General features: G+C 45.1%; 1 protein-coding gene across 2 annotated transcripts in view; it reads right to left on the reverse strand.

Moving 5' to 3' along the window:
• The window catches only part of ITGA11 (integrin subunit alpha 11), a 151,232-nt gene that overhangs the window by 76,252 nt on the left and 52,040 nt on the right, over window positions 1-22,940 (reverse strand). For both annotated transcript variants that reach the window (XM_034784469.1, XM_034784470.1), the window contains exons 3-8: window positions 13,668-13,777; window positions 10,722-10,813; window positions 7,227-7,341; window positions 5,200-5,327; window positions 2,093-2,241; window positions 706-850 (exon numbers count right to left, since the gene is read on the reverse strand). In XM_034784469.1, coding sequence (XP_034640360.1) covers window positions 706-850; window positions 2,093-2,241; window positions 5,200-5,327; window positions 7,227-7,341; window positions 10,722-10,813; window positions 13,668-13,777 — 739 coding nt within the window. The remainder of the gene's footprint in view (window positions 1-705; window positions 851-2,092; window positions 2,242-5,199; window positions 5,328-7,226; window positions 7,342-10,721; window positions 10,814-13,667; window positions 13,778-22,940) is intronic.

Here is a 22,940-nt window from a genome sequence, read left to right on the forward strand (position 1 = left end):
AGCAGAGAATTTCTCATGACTGGCAGCCCCCTTTGTTCTGTTCCACCCCCTTTTATATCTTTGGCACAAGGTGGGTATCCTTTGTCTCTCTCTGGGTTCCCACCCCTCCTTCTAAATGGAAAAGCACCAAGTTTAAGATGGATTTTAGTACCAGGTGACATGATCACATGTCACTGTAAGACCTCATTCTCCATTCTTTCAGGGCTGGCCTGCAGGTACCCAGGAAAGTTTGCAAATAAAAAGAGCCATTCACAACCAATTGTCCTAGTTAATGGGAGCCATCAAGATTCTAAACCACCATTAATGGCCCACACTTTGAAGTCCTATTGTAACTATGCAGAGTAATACTTCAGATTTCTAGCTTTAGATACAAGAATGATACATACATACATATAGGATGAACACACTCAGTAGATTATAAGCTTTGTAATGATATCTTACAAGGGACCTTTTGCATGAAGCATATTCAGTTACATTATATTCACACTCCTTAGCATAGTTCCATAAAACATATGGAGTGCAACGTCACAGTGAGAAGCACACTGGGATAGGGGGCCTGGAGGGCTGGGCAGCCTAGCTGTTAATGCCCCTGTATTGTTACCGGTCTGTACCCATTTCACAGATGGGGAAGCTCGGGCAGATGCCAAGCTTAGTGGGTCACTATAGAAGAGCTACAATATATTGTTAAATAGGAGAGTGACTTACTGCCACAGCGTATCTGGTGACATTGTCCTTCTCACTGTTTTCAATCACCTTCTCCAGGTCTGGGCTGTCATGGGATTCCCCATCGGTTATGACAATCATCACTTTCTTTGCTCCCTTTCGCCCACCTTTCTGAAAGGCTTCTGAGCTGAAAGGAAAAGGAAATATTGGGTGGTGCAGAGCAGCAGGCTGGCTGCAAGAGGTTTCTTCTGATCAGAACATAGCTTAATATACATTGCCATGCTGGGAGTGTTTCACATGCGTCACATTGGCTTGTGCCACTTACATGAAAAACCCCTTCTCTTGGCTGATCTCCGGTTTAACCTGAACAAATTGCAAGATTCTCATTCCATTCAGATCAACAGGAATCTACTCCAGGGTCGACTCACAAACCACAAACTGTTATTTTAATGGGTCGCGAGTTCTTAAATTAAAAAGGAAATCTAACAAAATACGGGATTCTTGGAAAGCTTTTTGGTGTTAAGAAGCAATATTTCCTCATAGTGGAACCACTTGTAATCTCCCTGTGGAACAACTCCATTAAATCAGAGGACTTGCTCCAGGTTTACATCATATAACAGATCAGAATCTGGCTCAGTCTTTGTATTAAAAAGTGCCCACAAATTCGGTTATAAATTAAGGGCGATAGTGCTGTGATTTAGTGGTCAATATTCCTACTAATCTCGCACCACTTGCAATTCTGCAACAAAAGAGGGAGAGACGGGGTGAAGAAAAAACAAGTTCTGAACTGTAGACTGGTTCTGGTCTTTATAGAGCTCTGCTGCGGCGTGTTCGCGTTGCACTCTCAGATCAGAACTCCTCCAGCCACTGGGCTGGTTCATATTTCCGGTTTGACTCTGGATCTGAACAGTGCAACCCAAGTTAGGTTCAGAAAGAGGTAGATATCCCTGACATAAATGGGCCTGAGTCCTTTCCTCCTGCTCAGCACAGAGCATGCAGAAAATCAGCTTAATCAACAGGTTGGAGATTTCCCTGGTCTAGTGTAAAGCCATCACAATAGCCAGGTCTATGCCCCCTTATCCCAGTCCCAGGATAGAGGTATGTTGGGGGTGGTAATGCTTGGCTGGTGGAAGACGCCCCTGGAGACCATGGGGCAGGGCCTGAAATGATCTCTCCACAGTTTCAGGAGTCGGGGGATGTCACACTGACATACAGCAACTCTTGATTCCCTCCTCCTGGGTTCGGCTGCAGTGGCGGATTGAGGTGGATATATTCTTTTACAAAGTATCGTTATGGCTTTGTCTGGAAATATCCCCTAGTTCAGGGGATTGTTTAACTTTTCAAAACACCTGGAAAAAACGAAAGAACGAAAGAACGAAAGAAAGAAACTTGTAATTAGAATAAATGTGAGTCCCTATTTGTGATTTACCGAGCAAATTCTATCCCGTATGCCGTCCTGGTTTCTGTACCTCCTCTCTGCTCTATGTGACTAGCAGCTTCCACCACATCTTTTACAGACCTGTAGTCATTTAAATGAAATTCATGCACGACGTCTTCTCCATACTGAACAACTCCAACCTAGGAATTAAAGGAGCATTACAAAGGATGCACATACCACACATCATAGAAGTCACCGGAGAAACAAAGAGCCTGTTTTAGTGATCAAGTAGAATTTCAGTTAATATACTGTATATAGTTCTATAGAACGGACTGTTGTATGATTTACTAGAAATGTGGGGATTAGGAGTCGGGGTGTGTAGTAATGGGGCCATCTGCAATGAAACCAGGTTTTTCCATACTTACATTGCTTCTGTGCTACAAGTAATTGGACTAACAGGTATGTCTACTGCTGTGATAATAATATAGGTTTATTTAGTGACCTGCACACAAAAAAGTTCACCAGGGAACCTTACAATTCAGACACTGAAAAAGAGCAAGGTCACATAGCCGTTCGTGTGTGAGTGCACACACAAGAACAGAAGTTTTTTTGCAGGTACACCTGTTGCATAGCCTCAAAACTAGCTGCAAATGTCTCCGAATTCTGTGTAGGGAAAGCCAACAGCCCAGCCGTTCCTGAGCCCAGGGAACAATGAAGGAAAAAGGAAGGCAGGAAGCTGTTGGTCTTTTAATAGTGCTAGAGGTTTGGCACTGACAACATACATAAGCAAATCCAAAAAGAGTTTGCAGTAGCATCTCTGCCAATATCAGTGTGGAAATTAATTGTAGTCCATTAAAAGTGCATGAAGATAGATCAGCCACTAAACAAGTTCTGCTCCAAACAAGAAGATCTGGCAAACAAACTGTTCTCAGCCGTATTTCTGCTGGGACTTAGATACTAGAATCCATCCTTTTGTAAGGGGAACTTTTGGATGTCTTTTTACGCGTAACTGGCAGAGAAGACTCTATTTCAGCGTGTTCTCACCACAGTCATCTCTGCCCACAGTTAAAGTTAAACTCAGTCAAATTCCGCTCCATATTTCCCCCCCAAATGACAGTTGGCAATACAAAGCCAGCATTAATCGTGGGCCCATATTCTGGCCAGCTATCACCCATGCTCAAACTGCCAAGGGAAGAGGGTTGGTGGTGTGGTTGGGAACCAAGGTGTTAAGTTGTGCAGACCAGGTCCTCTGGCCCCATAATGCTGACCTGTGTCTTCTCTTGTTGAGGCCGTACAGGGTGGCTCTTTGTGCAGTTTTGGGGACTCAGAATTGGCTGAAATCCTTATGTCGTATTCCCCCCACTCTTACTGGCTTCTCAGTCACAAACCTAGGTCCCAACGTCAGCCATAATGGGCATGTCTACAAAGCAACTAGACACCTGCAGCTGGCCCATGCCAGCCGTCTCAGGCTCGCCGGGTCTGGCCGCGGGGCTGTTTCCTTGCTGTGTAGACGCTCAGGCTCGAACTGGGGCCCGGGCGCTAGGACCCTGTGAGGTGGATGCGTCCCAGATCTGAGGCTCTGGACTGAGCCCAGAAGTTTACACAGCAATGAAACTGCCCTGTAAGGATCAGGCCTTCGTCTGCAGCCAGATTAAAAGAGCAGTTGAGCAGGAGCCATTCGCTTTGAAGCAGGAAGTCATATCCTCACAATCCTTCTAAATTGGGGAGGGATAGCTCAGTGGTTTGAGCATTAGCCTGCTAAACCCAGGGTTGTGAGTTCAATCCTTGAGGGGGCCACTTAGGGATCTGGGGCAAAAATCTGTCTGGGAATGGGTCCTGCTTTGAGCAGGGGGTTGGACTAGATGACCTTCTAAGGTCCCTTCCAACCCTGATATTCTAATATAATATCAGGCCCTTAAAAAGGAGACCCCATCCTAATGGCACCCACTATCAGCAGATAAAGAAACAGCTCTTAACATGGTTAAAGAAAACTTAGTTTGATAGCATCTGTCTGTTGAGAAATCACTTCTCAATAGTTATGGTTGTGAAATCCTCATTTCTTTATTGTTTTGTCATTATGGTCCCTACTTCTCTATTGTTTATCTGTATGGTCTCTGTCTGGTTCTTTAATTGTTTCTGTCTGTTACATAATTAATTTTACTAGGTGTAAATTAATTAAGGTGGTGGGATAGGATTGGTTAGAGAACTTTGTTACACTATGTTAGGATTGGTTAGTAAAATTTTAGTAGAATGATTGGTTAAGGTACAGCTAAAAAGGAATCAAATACCACAATATAAACTGGGGTCCAAAAGGAAGTTCTTTGGGAACCAACTCCAGGACACAGCCCCAAAGATCAGAGCTGCCAGACCTCAACCCTCTGCCAATGACACAGTGCAGAAACTGGAGTCCCCCACATGGACCTGATCCTGCCTGGCCATCAAGAAAAGTTCATCTGTTTTATTGGGAGTGTGAGCACTGTATGTGTAGCGTGTGCCTTCTGTTTTTGGTGACTGTTAATAACTAGAAGTTATGTAGGATATTACTGTGTAAAGCTCTTTCACTGGTAAAAGACCCCGTAAACCCGCAAAAGATTAAGCCCTGAATCCACAGGGAAAGGGTGTTTTCCCGGAGCCCACGGAAGGGTAAAGTTAGGTGCTTTTCACCTGGGGCATTAGGAACTGGGTAAAGGTGGGTGCCCTCGAGTGTGTGAGCAACAGAGAATTTTGTGTGGGTAACAGCCCTGCAAGCCGGAGTTGGCTGGCATGGGCCAGCCATGGGTTTTTCTTTGCTGTGTAGAGATAGCCAATAAGGCCCAGCAAGAAAATGATGGAGTACACTCCACAGCTGCTACAAACTGCATAAACACAGAGCGATGCTAATTGAGTTTCACATAACTTAACCATCCTCCTTCCTTCCCATTTCATTGCGTGGGTTGTTCCTTACTCAATATTTCAGTTAAGAACATTAACGTGAGCAGTATTTCCATTGGCTCAGCTTTCAAATACATACTCTGCAGGTTTATTCTGGGCAAGCGCCTTGCCAAGCTGCAGTATACTGGCACCAAAGGGACATTTCTCCTAGGAAATAGAGCAGGAAAATCTGTATCGCAAGGATGAACAGAGACGTAAATGCACAGGATGACCAGGGACGTGCTTACCTGTATCTGACCAGGCCCAATGTAAAACTTTTTCAAGATGTTTATCAGGAAATGTTGCACTTCAACCCAGGGATATATGCTGTTCGATCCATCCAGAACGATGATTATGTCCATGTACGTTTGGCATCCTGTGGAAAATACACAGCATATTATTGAAAGACCTTGGCAACAACTGCAAAGTGGAAATTTATGGCTTTATTCCCTGCAGCCTGGTACTCGCTCTTGTGATTTGTGTGAAAAATCTGATTTCAATCAGACTTAAAGACCTTCGGGTCACATTCGCTTAAATGAAATCGAGAGAGCCCACACCCTGGTTAGCTCTGGCAGGAGAGAGCTGGAGAACTTTCTAAGAATAATATTGTACATAAGCAATCTCAGATTGCCGGCTCCGATTCAGATTTGGACCTCCATCCAGTGTATTAGATTACTTCAAATGTTTAGGGCCCGATTCTGCCACCATTACTCATGTTGAGTAGTACTTTACTCTGTGAGTCACCCCTTTGATTTCAAGGGGGCAACTCGAAGAGGCCCTTAAGTGCTTAAGCATATGCTTAACTTCAGTGTGAGATAAGCACATGCCTACGCACCATGCAGAATCAGCGCCAGCAGGAGGTGATGCACCCAGTGGAAGTGTAGGAGAATCTGATCCTGGCATTGTAACTTCCTGGGCCAGGGACCATGCCTTCTTCTATGGTTACCCAGCACTCAGCACATGGATAGTGCACAGGAAATAGGTATAGATCAGTATTTGCTCCAACTAAAGAGAAGGGGAGCTTTTGCCACAGTAAAGATTAAGCCAAAAAAAAAAAAATCAAGTGAGGACTTCAGCGTTTTGTCCAATAGCAACACATTACGCAGGACTGATCAAATGAGCTGATGAAAAGGAGGCAGTGGATTGATCAGTTTCCTTTCTGAAGCCTGTCATTGTCCAGTGTTATCCTTATGGCTTTCTTTTATGCCCTCATATTTTATAAGAATGAATGACGTGTCTCAGAGAACTGTTGGGGGAGCAAAGGATGGACATGCCATGAGTCAGTGGGTACATGATTCTATCAAAAGGGTCTAGTGAACTCATAAATCACGGGGAAGGGAGCTTGAGTGGTCTCATATCAACTGCTCCAAATGGAAGGAGGACTTTATATTTCATGCTTGTTCAATTATTATTTTAAGATAAAGCTAGGCTTGGTAATCTAGTTTCTTCCAAGGCATCAGTTACACTTCTCAATGTGATCATAGCAGCATCTCTGATTGATAAGAACGTCTGAAATGACATCATCATCTTGAACAAACGGGGCACCAATGGGAGAAATTCATCCTACAACATTACATTATAAGAGGGGAAATTTAAAGAAAAATACGGTTAAAGTGTTAGTAGGCTCTGAATTCACTCCCCTCCATTACCCAAAGAAACCCCAGCTCATCAGCGGCCTGTTCAACAGGATGGAAGCCAAAATTCCCCCAAAAGAGGATGTTAATGTTGACAGCTAAATAAGTGGCTTGATTTTTCAGAGGGGCTGAGAACCCAGAACCTCCACTGAACCCAAAAGCAGCTGCGGATGCTGAGTGACCATGAAAATCAGGACACTTATTTAGTGCCTAAATATGGAGCCAGGTGGCTGACTTTACGCAACCAGGTTTGAAAATACTGGCCAACATTTTTAGCTGTTGTTATGCAGATCAGCTTTGTTATGTGCAGCCAATGCCTGAATTCTTTCCCTCTTTTCCCTTCCCAGTACACTGAAGGGTGCTGATCAAATATGCTGGACACTTATTTCTGGTTTTCGGAGCATAAGGTGCTTTGTCTTCCTCAAGTGTCACTCAAAAGGAAAATGTTGGCCAGATGTCTGTGCATGTAATCCCCTTTGGGTTGCCTTTCTCGAATCATTTCCTTTGCTATCTTGCCTCCTTTTAAATCCTGACTTCACTTTGTTTTCTCAATGGCATGAAGTGATTAAAGAACAAAAATTCTATTTAACTTCAAAAGCAGGGTTTGAGTTAGAGGCTACATAACAGATTGCGTCTCATACTCTGGAGAGCAGGAGCTATGGTCTTCGAGAATCTGAAGTTGGAGTTCACCCTGGAGCACATTCCCGTGGTATAGTAAGAGCTTCCGCACTCATGGGACCAGAGAGGGCTGCAAGCCTGTAAAGAAAATTGGGAAAAATAAAACATCAGTGAGGGGTTGAAAAACTGCCACTTACTTAGCCTCGGTTTTACAGGCGATAAAGATCTATAGCGAAGAATCAGAGATCTGCACCTATGTACGACTTGGGGACTATTCTGGCCAAACCCCTCCAATGCCAGCTCAGCCTGCAGGAAGAAGCACACTACATGGGGTTTCTCCAGAGCAAATTACAATAAGACTTTAGCCATTAAGAACATTGTGCGCATGTGGAGAAGACAGCCAGGGGTGTCACAGATCCTGAAGGGGGTGCAGAAAGTAGAAACAGAGGGAGAAAATAGCCTAAGTAAGGAAGTGACAAGTATTTTCCTTTCTAAAATATGTGAACTCTGGGGATGATTGGGTGTTTGTGGGCTATGCTGAGGCAGATTTAACTTGCAGGATGTTGGCTCATGGCAAGGGTGTACTAGCATTTTATCCTGTACCAATATCTTCTGTTTAGGAGGAGTTCCCTGCCGGCTTTGGGCTGGATTTAGAAAAATCCTCACCTCGTCATATCAGGCTCTAGATCTGTATGCATTGGCAGTGGCAGCAGACAGTGTGGAGACAGCAGCTTGCCAGGAGTCAGAAATGGCAGTATCAGAATGGCAAGAATGTGTGGAGCCAATTTGCATGATCCATTTCTCAGGAACCTAAGGGGATCTACATTGCATTGTAAAGCCAGCTCGTTGGGACCCGGGCTTGGGGACTTGATGTTTCCAAGCCTGTGTTTGAGCTTTGCAAATCTGGGCTTACAATTGCTGGACGTGGGTTGCACAGGCCTGAAAAAGCACAGGAACAGATCTGTACAGATACATGCCTAGAACCCCGACCAGGGGTATTCTATTTGCTACCCAAGATCCATAAACCTGGAAATCCTGGACGCCCCATCATCTCAAGCATTGGCACCCTAACAGCAGGATTGTCTGGCTATGTGGATTCTCTCCTCAGGCCCTATGCTACCAGCACTCCCAGCTATCTTCAAGACACCACTGACTTCCTGGGGAAACTACAATCCACCGGTGATCTTCCAGAAAACACCATCCTGGCCACTATGGATGTAGAAGCCCTCTACACCAACATTCCACACAAAGATGGACTACAAGCCATCAGGAATAGTATCCCCGATAATGTCACAGCAAACCTGGTGGCTGAACTTTGTGACTTTGTCCTCACCCATAAGTATTTCACATTTGGGGACAATATATACCTTCAAGTCAGCGGCACTGCTATGGGTACCTGCATGGCCCTACAATATGCCAACATTTTTATGGCTGACTTAGAACAACGCTTCCTTAGCTCTCGTCCCCTAACGCCCCTACTCTACTTGCGCTACATTGATGACATCTTCATCATCTGAACCCATGGAAAAGAAGCCCTCGAGAAATTTCACCATGATTTTAACAATTTCCATCTCACCATCAACCTCAGCCTAGACCAATCCACACAAGCGGTCCATTTCCTAGACACCACTGTGCTAATAAGCAATAGTCACATAAACACCACCCTATACCGGAAACCTACTGACCGCTACACTTACCTACATGCCTCCAGCTTCCATCCAGGACACACCACACGATCCATTGTCTACAGCCAAGCTCTAAGATACAACCGCATATGCTCCAATCCCTCAGACAGAGACAAACACCTACAAGATCTCTATCAAGCATTTTTAAAACTACAATACCCACCTGCTGAAGTGAAAAAACAGATTGACAGAGGCAGAAGAGTACCCAGAAGTAATCTACTACAGGACAGGCCCAACAAAGAAAATAACAGAACGCCACTAGCCGTCACCTTCAGCCCCCAACTAAAACCTCTCCAGCGCATCACCAAAGATCTACAACCTATCCTGAAAGATGATCCCTCACTCTCATAGATCTTGGGAGACAGGCCAGTCCTTGCTTACAGATAGCCTCCCAACCTGAAGCAAATACTCACCAGCAACCGCACACCATACAACATAAACACTAACCCAGGAACCTATCCTTGCAACAAAGCCCAATGCTAACTCTGTCCACATATCTATTCAAGTGACACCATCATAGGACCTAATCACATCAGCCATACCATCAGGGGCTCGTTCACCTGCACATCTACCTATGTGATATATGCCATCATGTGCCAGCAATGCCCCTCTGCCATGTACATTGGCCAAACCGGACAGTCTCTACGCAAAAGAATAAATGGACACAAATCTGACATCAGGAATCATAACATTCAAAAACCAGTGGGAGAACACTTAAACCTCTCTAACCACTCAGTGACAGACCTGAAGGTGGCAATTTTGCAACAAAAAACCTTCAAAAACAGACTCCAAAGAGAGACTGATGAATTTAAATTAATATGCAAATTAGATACAATTAACTTAGGTTTAAACAGAGACTGGGAATGGTTGGGTCATTAGACTAATTGAATCTATTTCCCCATGTTAAGTTCTCCCCACACCTTCTATGGGTCATCTCGATTATCACTTCAAACGTTTTTTTTCTCCTGCTGATGCTAGCTCATCTCAATTGATTGGCTTCTTACAGTTGGTATGGCTACTCCCACCCTTTCATGTTCTCTGTATGTATAAATATCTTCTGTCTGTGTGTTCCACTCTATGCACCCGAAGAAGTGGGCTGTAGCCCACGAAAGCTTATGCTCAAATACATTTGTTAGTCTCTAAGGTGCCTGTTCTTTTTGCGGATACAGACTAACACGGCTGCTACTCTGAATACTGCACTATATAAACCTTCTGACTCGGGTCTGCGGTTTGAGCTATGTCTACACTGCAAAATGACAAGGCTGGACCCAAGTCACAGCGGGACTTGGGATCTGATGCATCCACCCTGCTAGCAGCATCCTCGGATGTGGGTCCTGAGTGCTCGCTGTCCCGAGTCAAACTGATTTGTGTGTGGACGGAAGGAGAGATTGAGCGCCAACTTGATTAAGAGCCTGTGTTCTGTGTGTAGTGTAGACGTTGTGACCCTATGAGCCCCTTAATGCCAACTAGCAAAGGCTTCATTTTTCCATGCACAAAAGGCGGCACGCCGCAATAGAAGCCAAGACTGAAAGCTTGATCCATGAGGTCAACAGAACATTGACGTGAAATGTTAACTATAGGTGTTTGGAAAATGCATTTTCCTTTGGCAGGCTGGAGAAGCTGCTGCCATCTTGGAAAGTGGAGGTCTCGCCTTTATATTCATAACTGGATAAAACAATCCTGTTGGGGTTTAGTTAATGAAATAAACCACAGACAAATAGCAAGGGGAACGTTGCTGCAGAGATCCTGGAGAGAGACTCAATATACTAAAAAAGCATCAGGCAGTTTGCATATTAAGAGCCAATTATTTATAGACAGTATCTTATTTCTTACCAGAAAGCTCTTGTCCTTGGGGTTTGTGGTCAGACTCAGGCCAAGACGCATGTTATCTTTGCGCTCTGACACATTGGAGAGTGTTACTCTTCCTTGAGAAAGAATACCAAGGTTAGACGCGCTGTATCATCCAGCAGGGTGCGGCTAGTACACAGGCTTCTGAAATGTTTTTATACGTCACGGCTGGACAGCTGGCCGAAGCTTTACCATTGCGAAGGAAGCACCTTGGCAGACCACAAGCGGTCAGAAGAATTGTAACACAAACCAGAAAATCCCACATTTTTATTGTGCCACCGTGAGTATCCTAGTAAGTGTAAGAACAGATCCAGTTGAAGGACTGCAAGACATCTTGATCTTGTTCATGTCACAGAGCCTGTATTTTAGCTCAATAGATGCAACTGCCATGGAGCCAAGATCTCAGACTATCCCTGGATGGGCTGAACTGACAAATAGAAAAAAAGTCTTCTAGGGAATTAAATAATGAGTTAAAAACCTGGACTTCCTACCATTCCAAATAAGCCTTAGAAAAACCTTTGAACTGGTCTAGCAAGTAATTGCGGGTATGAAACACGTCCAGTTGCCAATGTATATTTGCAAATTTATTCCATTTCTTAAAATTGAGGGAGTCCCACAATTCAATGCTTTCATTTGGCTAATGGTAACATCGTTTAGCTTCAGCAAAAGAAATAGTTTTGTCTCTTCAAGCCTCCAGCATGTGGTTAGTGGGGGTATAAACACTAACCTGCCGGGGTGGTCTGGCAATTTTAAATGCTCATGGGACTATGATTGTACATCTCTTGGGCACGGGGGCCGTGCTTCGCTGGAGTGCACGTCTGAGCCTAAAGGTGGGAACTGAGGAGAAAACTGAGCAATTAATGGGAAGAGCAGGAGGCCTCTTCTTTCATCTGGGGCCTTGCATCAGCCTCTCTCTCAAGGCTCTTGTGGGCTTTTAAATGGGAAGGAGCCTGAACCACAAGTCCATCCCCAGTCCCACACCCCAGACTCTGGGGGAGGATAGATCCTGTGCTGAACTTGGTAGGTTGAATACTAGGCCCATGTAAAAAGATTGATTCCTGAACCCTTGAACTTTGAGAAAGCTTAGACATGGGGCGGTGCCAGATGTACATATCATGCCTCCGGCCCACCTACAACTTAAAGGATATTTTCTATTGTAACTGGAATTGTATTTGTTCATAATCAATTACAATTGGGAAACATAATAGGCGGGACTGGCCCTCCTGCACTCGGCACAGATGGGGGTGGGGCTTAAAGCCACTTTTATGCCTTCCTGATTCTGTGGTCACTGGGACAGTACTGAGGTGCAACTTAGAGCAGTCTCAGGGTTGCTCTACCTTGAGCTGGCTGGTCACAGCCTCCAGCAGATTGTTTCAGCACCTGGGAAGCAGCTGGCTCTCAGTCAGAACCTACTTTCACTAGCCACACCCCAGGTGCTTAGGGTAGGGACAAGCATGCAGGGCAGGGTGTAGGAGGTGCTATGCTGGTCCTGTGCCACCTGGGGATTCTTCAGGCCAAGAACATCCCAGCCAGGGAATCTCAGACATATTAGACCTCTGGAAGGCAGGAGAATGGATCTGAATATTGTGGGGCTGAACTTTTCTGCAGGATCAGTGCTGGAGGGGGAATGAAGGGCAGGGGGTTGTACATGAAAGTAAAAGTTCAGGTGGGGGCACTAGCCACTTGGAAGACCCAGGTTCAATTCCCTGCTCTGCCACAGGTTTCCAGTGGGATCTTGGCCAAGTCACTAGTCTCTCTATGCTTCCGTCCCCCTCTGCCCAATGGGGGATAACAGCCCTGCCCTGCCTCACTGGGGGGGGGGGGGGTGTTTGAGGATAAATACACTAAAGACTGAGGTGCTCAGACACTATGTTGATGGGGCCATATAAGTACGGTACCTAAGACAGATAGGATGAGGTGACTTCCCCTGGGATGTGGGGGGTCTCTCTGAATATGGAGGGGGAGTCCCCCCATGTGTGTAATCTTAAGGGTATGACCAGGCTCCTTATACTTTATAAACAAATGCCCTTGCTTGTTATAGGTAACACTTCTGATAATTGACTCTCTAGGGATTGGTTTTTTTTTTTTCATTTTGACGTTAATACTGTGTGTTCACACTCGGCCATAACAATGAAATGGAGCAGTCAGTTTCACTTACTTCCCGGTCAGTTTCACTTTCTGTCCCAGTGAGATAGCATTGAGGCTGCACACAGGGCAGAGGAAGTTTTAAATCCTTCCCAACCAAAATCTCTGGGGCAAAATCACAGCTGGTGTAAATTGAAAGAGCTCCATCTGGGTCCCGAACAATTCACACCCGCTGAGGAGCCTCGGCCCCCTCAATGCTTTTTACAAAGATGGAAACTTTTCCTTTCATTTTAGGTTAGGTGACACAATAGGGTCGGTGCTTCAGCTGGTGTAAATCACTTAAGGGTCTGACCAGGCTCCTTATACTTTATAAATCCGTCAGGGAGTGACACGGATTTCCACCAGCTGAGGATCTTTGTTTTTTTTTAAAAAAAGCAAAACTTGAGAGCAACAATGAACAGGCACCACCGCTGGAACCAGTTTGGCTCTTTGATTCTGCTCCCTCTGGAGACTGCACAAGCATTTTAGTCTCGTGAGATTTAGTATTTCTTAAAGCCCCAGCTCGAGCCGTCACATGACTATATGATTATCTCCGCTGCCATTTCAAAAAAAAGCTTGAAAACATGACTGGAGTGCACCTTTAAAGGCTCAAAAGACAGAAGATAAATAAAAAGAAACACACACATACACACACACACACATACACACACACACAGAGAGTATTTTATATATGACTTTAAAATCACAAGATTTTGTATATATTATCTCATGATCTGTGTGCGCCTAACTCATAACTTTCTAGCACGCAGGCTAGCTGTGCTGAGTAAGTGGCAGGGCATGTGGTACCTAGGTTGAGTTTGGTGCAGTTGCTGTTAGTCTCGCCATTCACCGGACACTTGTAGACGTCTCCAGTCTTCAGCTGTCCATTGGTTTCATAGGGGGCTCCCACCACCAGCCTGGACAAAAGAATGTTTCGTCATGACATGAGCGGGCACTTGCAAATAACATACATTTCAGCACCAAATCCAGAACCACCACATCAGAGAGACACCCAGGAATGGTTCCAATTATCATTTCTTGAGCGTCCCAAAGAAACAATCTACAGCACTGGCGAATTAATGCAGACAGAAAAGAAACACGCATGGTATTTGTTTGAAGGAAACATCCCTAAGATTTACCTGATTAAAGCTGGACTTCAATGAAATACTTTTTGTTATGTGAAAAAAAAATGTTTCAATGGACACAAATTCCCTCAAAGTACTCAGGAATCCATTTTTCTCCTCTGTGAACTGAAACCAATGGATATAAATGAGGGTAGAATTTGACCCTGTGTTGTATACGCATTGAGGCTGCAATTCTCCAATCTACCTAAACGATATGGATGCCCATCACTTGTAATGCGAATTGGATCCCTAATCCCATAGGTGGCTTTTATCGATAGGCTGAGATGTTCAGAGAGAGCAAGCTCAGAAGCTGGCAAATACTGACATTTTAATGGCTCCTTCCTACCACATTTGTATTATTGCCACAATAAATGACTTCGTAACTTTCCATTCTTCACTACCGACTGTGAATTCATCCACAGTCCACGGGAATCCAGGCTAAAGTTTGTTGTTCAAACATCCTGACAACCTGGTAGGCTAATAACCTTGGGTGGGAAAAAAGCCAACAACTCATGCCCCTTAAATATCCCCTACCTTGTTATGACATGTGAGGGGAAGCATTCTCCACCTCTGAATAGCCAGAGGGGAGATGTGGTCATTCTCTGCATCCAACCAAGTAGCAAAACAAGTAATTTGAGCTAACTTCTCTACCACAGCAGGGAACATTCAAGTATTATAAACATGAATAATTTCTGTTTGAAATTAAGATCTAAGAGAGTTGGAGGTGAGTATTTAAAAGAAATGGCATGAAAATCTGAAGAAATAAAATGGAGGCCATGGTCTGTAGACTTGATGATACCTTGCAGGAAGACAACGGGACTGTAAGTCTGGTGGGCCAGCCATACCAAAGGTACAGAAGTTCAGGTACCTAGGTTATATAGTACAGGATAATGGTGACCTCAATGACAAACTTACAAGCAGAACAGGAAAGGCATAAGTGAAATGGAGAGATGTGCGTGGAATGATCTGCAATAGGAGAATGCCTTTCAAAATGCTGAGATGGATGCCTGGAGTGACAAGGATGGACCATGTTCAGAACTAACGAGTTAGGGGAAGAGTGAATGTGGTACCAACTATAGAGAAGCGGAGGGAATCCGGCTTAGATGGTTGGGGCATGTGAAAAGAAAATTGGAAGAATATTGAAAAATGGTTCAGAGTGGTAGCCGTGTTAGTCCGTATCAGCAAAAAGAACAGGAGTACTTGTGGCATCTTGGAGACTAACAAATTTATTTGAGCATAATCTTTCGTGCGCTAAAACCCACTTCATCAGATGCATGCAGTGGAAAAATACAGTAGGAAGATCTATATATACACAGAGAACATGAAAAAATGGGTGTTGCCATACCAACCCTAACGAGACTAATTGATTAAGGTGGGCTATTATCAGCAGGAGAAAAAAAAACTTTTGTAGTGATAATCAGAATGGCCCATTTCAAACAGCTGACAAGAAGGTGTGAATAACAGCAGGGGGGAAATTAACATGGGGAAATAGTTTTTAGTTTGTGTAATGACTCATCCACTCCCAGTCTTTATTCAAGCCTAATTTAATGGTGTCCAGTTTGCAAATTAATTCTAGTTCTGCAGTTTCTTGCTGGAGTCTGTTTTTGAAGTTTTTTTGTTGAATAATTGCGACTTTTAGGTCTGTAAGTGAGTGACCAGGGAGGTTGAAGTGTTCTCCAACTGGTTTTTGAATGTTATAATTCTTGACGTCTGATTTGTGTGCGTTTATTCTTTTGCGTAGAGACTGCGTTTGGCCAATGTACATGGCAAAGGGGCATTGCTGGCAAATGATGGCATATATCACATTGGTAGATGTGCAGGTGAACAAGCCTTTGATACTGTGGCTGATGTGATTAGGTCCTATGATAGTGTCCCCTGAATAAATATGTGGACAGAGTTGGCAACGAGCTTTGTTGCAAGGATAGGTTCCTGGGTTAGTGTTTTTGTTGTGTGGTGTGTGGTTGCTGGTGAGTATTTGCTTCAGGTTGGGGGGCTGTCTGTAAGCGAGGACTGGTCTGTCTCCCAAGATCTGTGAGAGTGAGGGATCGTCCTTCAGGATAGGTTGTAGATCCTTGATGATGTGCTGAAGAGGTTTTAGTTGGGGGATGAAGGTGACGGCTAGTGGTGTTCTGTTACTTTCTTTGTTGGGTCTATCCTGTAGTAGGTTACTTCTGGGTACTCTTCTGGCTCTGTCGATCTGTTTCTTCACTTCAGCAGGTGGGTATTGTAGTTGTAAGAATGCTTGATAGAGAACTTGTAGGTGTTTGTCTCTGTCTGAGGGGTTGGAGCAAATGCGGTTTTATCTTAGAGCTTGGCTGTAGACAATGGATCGTGTGGTGTGGTCTGGATGAATGCTGGAAGCATGTAGGTAAGTATAGCGGTCAGTAGGTTTAGGGTGGTGTTTATGTGACCATCGCTTATTAGCACTGTAGTGTCCAGGAAGTTGATATCTTGTGTGGACTGGTCCAGGCTGAGGTTGATGGTGGGATGGCCATACTGGGTCAGACCAAAGGTCCATCTAGCCCCGAATCCTGTCTTCCAAGAGTGGCCAATGACAGATGCCCCAGAGGGAATGAACAGAACAGGTAATCATCAAGTGATCCATCCCCTGTCGCTCATTCCCAGCTTCTGGCAAACAGAGGCTAGGGACACCATCCCTGCCCATCCTGGCTAATAGCCATTGATGGACATATCCTCCATGAATTTATCTACTTCTTTTTTGAACCCTGTTATAGTCTTGGCCTTCATAACATCCTCTGGCAAAGAGTTCCACAGGTTGATTGTGCATTGGGTGAAGAAATACTTACTTTTGTTTCTTTTAAACCTGCTGCCTATTAATTTCATTTGGGTGACCCCTAGTTCCTAGTTCTTGTGTTATAAGAAAGAAGTAAATAGCACTTCCTTATTTACTTTCTCTACACCACTCATGATTTCATAGACCTCAATCATATCCCCCCTTAGTCGTCTCCTTTCCAGATTGCACCAGTGCAAGGCAGCAGCAATACATGGGAGCGTCTGGCCACGTATGTCTATGATCTGGTTACTCTCCTTCACAGATTTGTGCAATACAAGGTCCGCACATTGTTTATGGTTTAAGAACTATTATGCAGCGCCCTCAGGTTTCTCAGTTAAACCAGTGGTTGGCTCACGTTTATTATTCCTCCCTGGGTCTTTAATTGTATAAAATACAGAATCACAGCTAGTAAAGGTCACTAATAGGGAGCTTTCTACCGCACCTGTGTCCATTTGTGGGATAGGCTCTGGGTTAGGTTAGGCCTTCAAGGTCCAGCCCTGTGTCGGGATAACGGAGGTGGAGGAATTGGCAGGCACCACCTTGGCACAGGCTGCAGCCATAGCAGCTCTGTTACCCTTTTACATGGTGAAGCGTATCCTCCCCCTGTTCCTGGCCATTTTTGTCGGCCAACACAGAGTGGTGAGATGGGGTCACAGCTGAGCTGCCCTCACCAATGCCTTTCTCCCCTGCTTTGAATAGTGCTAGCATAAAGTGGTAGCTCCATTCGCCAGTCACACTGTCACTGGGGCACCAGCAATAGGAGCTGGGTAAGGCTAAGATTCTCCCTTTTGCAGTTCCATGGGACTGACACAGCCCGTCCTGCCAGATGATGTCTGCTGAGATAGCAGGAAGTCCTCTGCATCCTCTCAGCTAGTGGCCTGACCAGAATGTCCACAGCCTCGTAGACAGCAGTGCAAGCTGCAGCCTTAATGCCAGAGGTGGTTGAAACTCAGAATTTCCATTCTGCAAGAAATTCTGACGTTTCGGCATTTGGAGCAAAACCAAAAAATTTCAACCATTTCCCATGAAATGAAATTTTTTAAAACATTTTTGGTCCATTGAAATTTTTAGTTTCAATTTTGATATTTTTCATTGTCACTTTTTAAATATATTATAAAATAAAATTAAAAAAAATTAAAGAGACAAGGTGGGTGAGATGATATTTTTTATTGGACCCACTTCTGTTGGTGAGAGAGACAAGCTTTCGCGCTACACAGAGCCCTTCCTCAAAGTGAAGTGGCCAGTTCATCTTGAATTGTCCCTCAGAGTATGTGCTAACTACTTATGCTAAACTAGCTGTTTGATCTTAGAGACTAACAAATTTATTTGAGTATAAGCTTTCATGGGCTACAGCCCACTTCTTTGGGTGTAGCCCACGAAAGCTTATACTCAAATAAATGTGTTAGTCTCTAAGGTGCCACAAGTACTCCTGTTCTTTTTGCGGATACAGACTAACACGGCTGCTACTCTGAAACCTGTTTAATCTTGTATTCAGCTGTCCCCCATGGATTGAAGAGCTCTCTGTAGCTTGAAAGTGTCTCTCTCACCAATGGAAGTGGGTCCAAATAAAAGATATTCCTGGGCAGGGCCGGCTCTAGGCACCAGCCTTCCAAGCATGTGCTTGGGGCGGCACTTCTCAAGGGGCAGCACTCTGGCCCTTTGGGGGCAGCTTTTTTCAAGGGGTGGCACTCCATTTTTTTTTTATTATTTTATTTTTTTTGCTTTGGCGGCGGCACTCTGGATTTTTGTTGTTGTTGCTTGGGGTGGCCCTGTTCCTGGGATGGCTGGTTGTGGTGTCCTTGAGACCACAGAGCAGGGTGACGTGTTTTCCTTTTCCTTTTTTTTTTAATTAGTTGCTGTTTGGTGTTTGTATTTTGTATTTGTATTTTCTTTTAACTACATGTGATGATCAGTGGGTCAGGGAAGCATCCAGAGCAGAGAGAGCACCCTGGAATGGGGACACCCTTGCCCCTGTCCTAAGTGACCATGACAAGGTTGGGGGTCAAGCCCCCCAGGAATCCTGGGCCCAGCCTTGTTGGGGTTACAAGGTCTCTGCCACCCAGGAGAGTGGACGGGGAGCCCTCAAGGTCAGGCAGGCCTCTGGGTAAAGGGAGTGGGGACTCAGAACCTTTCGCTAGCCCACTTCACCGGGGTCGTGTATAAGCCCGGAACGTTCCTAGGGGACCATTCCCTGCTTACACTTGGATAAGTGACACCTTTCAATCCCAACCTGTAAACCCTGGATAAATATTCAGCACTGAGTATCGGCTATGGGAATGTGGAGAGCTTTGGGTTAGGAACTCTATCGGTGGTTTCAGATAGCAGCAGTAACACGCTTAAATATGCACATGCTTGTCTCCACATCCAGATCTGTAAATGAACAGAAACCCTTTTGTTCTGCGTGGTGCTATACAACAGCTGGAAAAACAATGAGTCTCAGCACAGCTGTATTGTGTTACAGTAGGAATGATTATCTTTTTTTAACAACATTGTTTCCAAAACGGCATTAAGAACGAATTCTTTAATTCCCTTGCAGTAAAACAGGGTTGCTCAGCAAATCGGACACTCCAAAAGTCTAATGAGCATGTTAGGTTTTTAAAAGAAACATTCCTTGTTATTCCACTTCGCTAATAAGGAGACTAATTAGGAGAAAGTAATAACCATCTAGAGCCACCATCAATAACTCAGGCATCATCTATACTACAACTGCTCTGCCAGTAGAGCTGAACCGGCAGAGCCCCCAGTGTAGACACAGCTTTTGCCAACTGAAGGAGTTTTGTCGGCAGAGTAGCACCACCTCCCTGAACGACATTAGCTGCCTCTATTCTGGGTTTTTGCTGGTGTAGCTACGTCGGCTAGTGGGTGTTTTTTTTCCACACCCCTGACCAACACAACTATGCTGACAAAAGTTTGTAGTGTAGACCGGGCCTCCGACTCAATCCAAACCACACTTTCCAGAAGTTGAATGAAAATCTGGATAACTCCCCACACGCCGCCAGGACTGGGAATTTCCAGGTACTGTTAAACTTCTATCTAGCTAGAGAGGGAGACTGGGCAGAGAGGCCATGACTTTGGGGGTGAAAGAACAGGGATCCTGGTAGCAAAGAGACAAACCTCAAAAGATGGGTAGGGTCTTGCCTATAAAAAGAAAGAGGTTCAAAAATGGTGTTTGGTCCATTTCTAATTTTTAATCACACTCCAACCAATTCCCCACGAACAAGGGCAGATATTTTCATTTTAGATCTTTTTGCTTCCCAAGAAGAAACAGAACTTTATGAAAAGTTCTCTGGAGTGCTTCAGAGCTTGGAGACTTGAAAAAGATCCTTCCACTTCCACATATAAAGGTCCGGCGCTCTTCTGTTAGTAGTTACAGAGTTCAGTAACGAGCTGTAATAGCATCTCCCAGAGTTCATCATTTACACAAATTCATTCTCCTAAAGCAATACTTAGGGCTCCATGTCTGTCATGGAGGTCGCAGAAGTCACGGATTCTGTGACTTTCCGTGACTTCTGTAGGGACCAATGTGGCTGACCCCAGCACTGGCCAAGCAGCTGGATCCAGGGCCAGCTGCTCAGGGGGCCCTCAGGACAGCCACACCAGCCACTGCTGGAGCGGCCCTGGGGAAACCACACCAGTCGCTGCTCCGGTGGCCCCCGGCCATGGTCCCAGGGCAGCCAGAGCAGCCGCGGTCCGCTGGCACCAGCAGCTGGTGCCACCGACCCCGGGCGCCCCCCACCCCCCAGCAGCAGCTCCTGCCATCCCACCGGTGCTGTGCCAAGGTTTAATCACAGGTATTTTTAGTATAAGTCATGGACAGATCACGGGTCCTGAATTTTTGTTTATTGCCCGTGACCTGTCCATGACTTTTACTAAAAATACCCATGATTAAATCGTAGCCTTAGCAGTAGTCGCACCAAAGAAAACCAGCTTCGGAATCAGACCACTCCTAACGTCCTCAAACACTTTCCTACTGGGGGCATCTTTCCCTTCAAGGCTCAGCTAAACCAATACCTATCAACAACTCATAGTCCAATACTTTAACATTGCCGACTATCAGGCCTAAATGTCTCTCATACAAACACAAAAATGTCACGGCTCTAAAGCAACACATTCCACGTACCTCCCAGTCAATTTCACAGCTTGAAGCTACAGGGAAACCAAAAATATTTACAGACACAACAATAAAGGTAATGAAAATCAGAAGCTAACGAAAATAGCATTTGTCTCTGAAATACAATGGCATTGTTTTCCACTTTGGATTAACTTTAAATTGTCACTGAGCTGTAGTCACCAACTGTACATGGAAACTTGGCAGCTAAAGAAATGCTTTCCCGGCTATTTAAAAGGTGGACAGAGTTTTAGTTACAAGAGACATATGCATGTAGACTAATGTTCACAAGAGCAGTAATTAGAATGTGGTAATCATGTAATGCTTCAGTCTCAAGTCGGTTAGAAGCCTGCTTGTATTATTGTGGTTTATGAAGTCATGTGCTAGATGCTTGTCTAAAAATAAGATCCTGTCCCAAATCAGCATGAAAACACATCTGGGAAAGGAAACCAATAAATAACAACAAAAGGGGCTAATGAGAGGGTGCCACCCTCAGCACAAGTCAGCCACGGTAGTTGTCATCTCCGTAAATTGTTCCATGGCAGCAAAACTCAATGCATGACATTATTTTTTGTTTGCTTCCCGTTAAAGCTGTTAGACTCTCCTGTAGCGTAAGAGGGTATTTCGTGTTTCCAGCGACCAACTCCGGCATACAAAGCAATGCCACGTGTCAGCTATTGTCCGAGTCCAGGCTCCAAGGGCCTTCAGATCACGTTTTAATGGCTTGAGGGAACCTGGGAACGAGAAGTGACCAGCACGTGTGTGATGGCCGCCCAGTTCAATGCACAGCCCGGGGCTGCAGGTACATGGCACGAGCCCCCGCCGGGCCGATCGCAGCGTTCTGAACTGTTGACTGGCATAAGGCTCTTCGCGCCAGCTGCAAATGGTGCATTGGAGAGATTAGAGCAGTGATCAAAACGGGCCTGAGTCTCCAGCTGGCAAGACGGGTCCCAAAAAACAACCCGTTACTGTCACGTGATTGGACACGGGCGGTCATGCTTTGTGGTCAGAGCGGGAGTCAGGCCTAGTGCTTAGAACAGGAGTTAGGAGCCAGGAATCGGAGCTCAGGGTCAGAACTGGAGTCAGAGTCCAGGTGTCAGAGTCCAGTGTCAGAGCCAAAGTCTAAGGTCTGGAATGGGAACTGAGGGTCAGAACCAGGTTAACTGGAGTAAGGAAAAGCGGGGGCAAGGCTGCGGCCAAGCCAGGATCTGGGCTGGAACAAGGCGAAAACAGGGCTGGGAACAAACAAGCAGCTACCACAGTCGAGGGTGAATTCTTTGAGCAGTCACTGATCTGGAGCTGGGCTTAGGAGCTGGTCTGCTGACTCTTATAACCAAGCCTAGCCGCAGGCCAGCTGCGCTTGTTAGGTTGCCCAGAGACAGGCTTTGCTGCAGGTCCTGCTTCCAGGCTAGAACTGCGGGCCCTGATTCCCAACAGTTACACAGAATGGGGCCAGATGGAGCATTTACATCTATGCAAAATACTGAGCTTGGGAGGGAGAGGAGGACAATCGAAGGGGCAGAAAGAGACACAAATGGGTTTGGATGGGAGGGTGGGGGGGAACTCTGGAGGGGATGAAGCTCCAGGAAACTGAGTAAATAACTGTCAGAGCTGACATAACAGACCTGGATGGTTTCATTGGTTGGGATTTTTAAAAGCCCCTAAGTCATTTAGCAGCACAAGACCCATTGGCTTTCAGTAGGATTTGGGCTTCTAACTGAAAAATCTCACCCATGTGATATGGATGGGGGGAAGGAGGGTCCTCTGCTTATCCGACGGGGGAGCCACGCATATGCAGTGGCAGTCAAAAAAGCTAAGAGAATGTTAGGAACCATTAGGAAAGGGATAGAGACTAAGACAGAAAATAGCATAATGCCACTGTATAAATCTATGGTACACCCACATCTTGAATACTACACGCAGATCTGGTCGCCTCATCTCAAAAATGATATATTGAAATTGGAAAAGGTACAGAGAAAGGCAACAAAAATGACTAGGGGTATGGAACAGCTTTTGTGTGAGGAGAGATTAAAAAGACTGGAAAAGAGATGAAT

Source organism: Trachemys scripta, chromosome 10 (assembly GCF_013100865.1).
Source record: "Trachemys scripta elegans isolate TJP31775 chromosome 10, CAS_Tse_1.0, whole genome shotgun sequence".
NCBI lineage: Eukaryota > Metazoa > Chordata > Testudines > Emydidae > Trachemys > Trachemys scripta.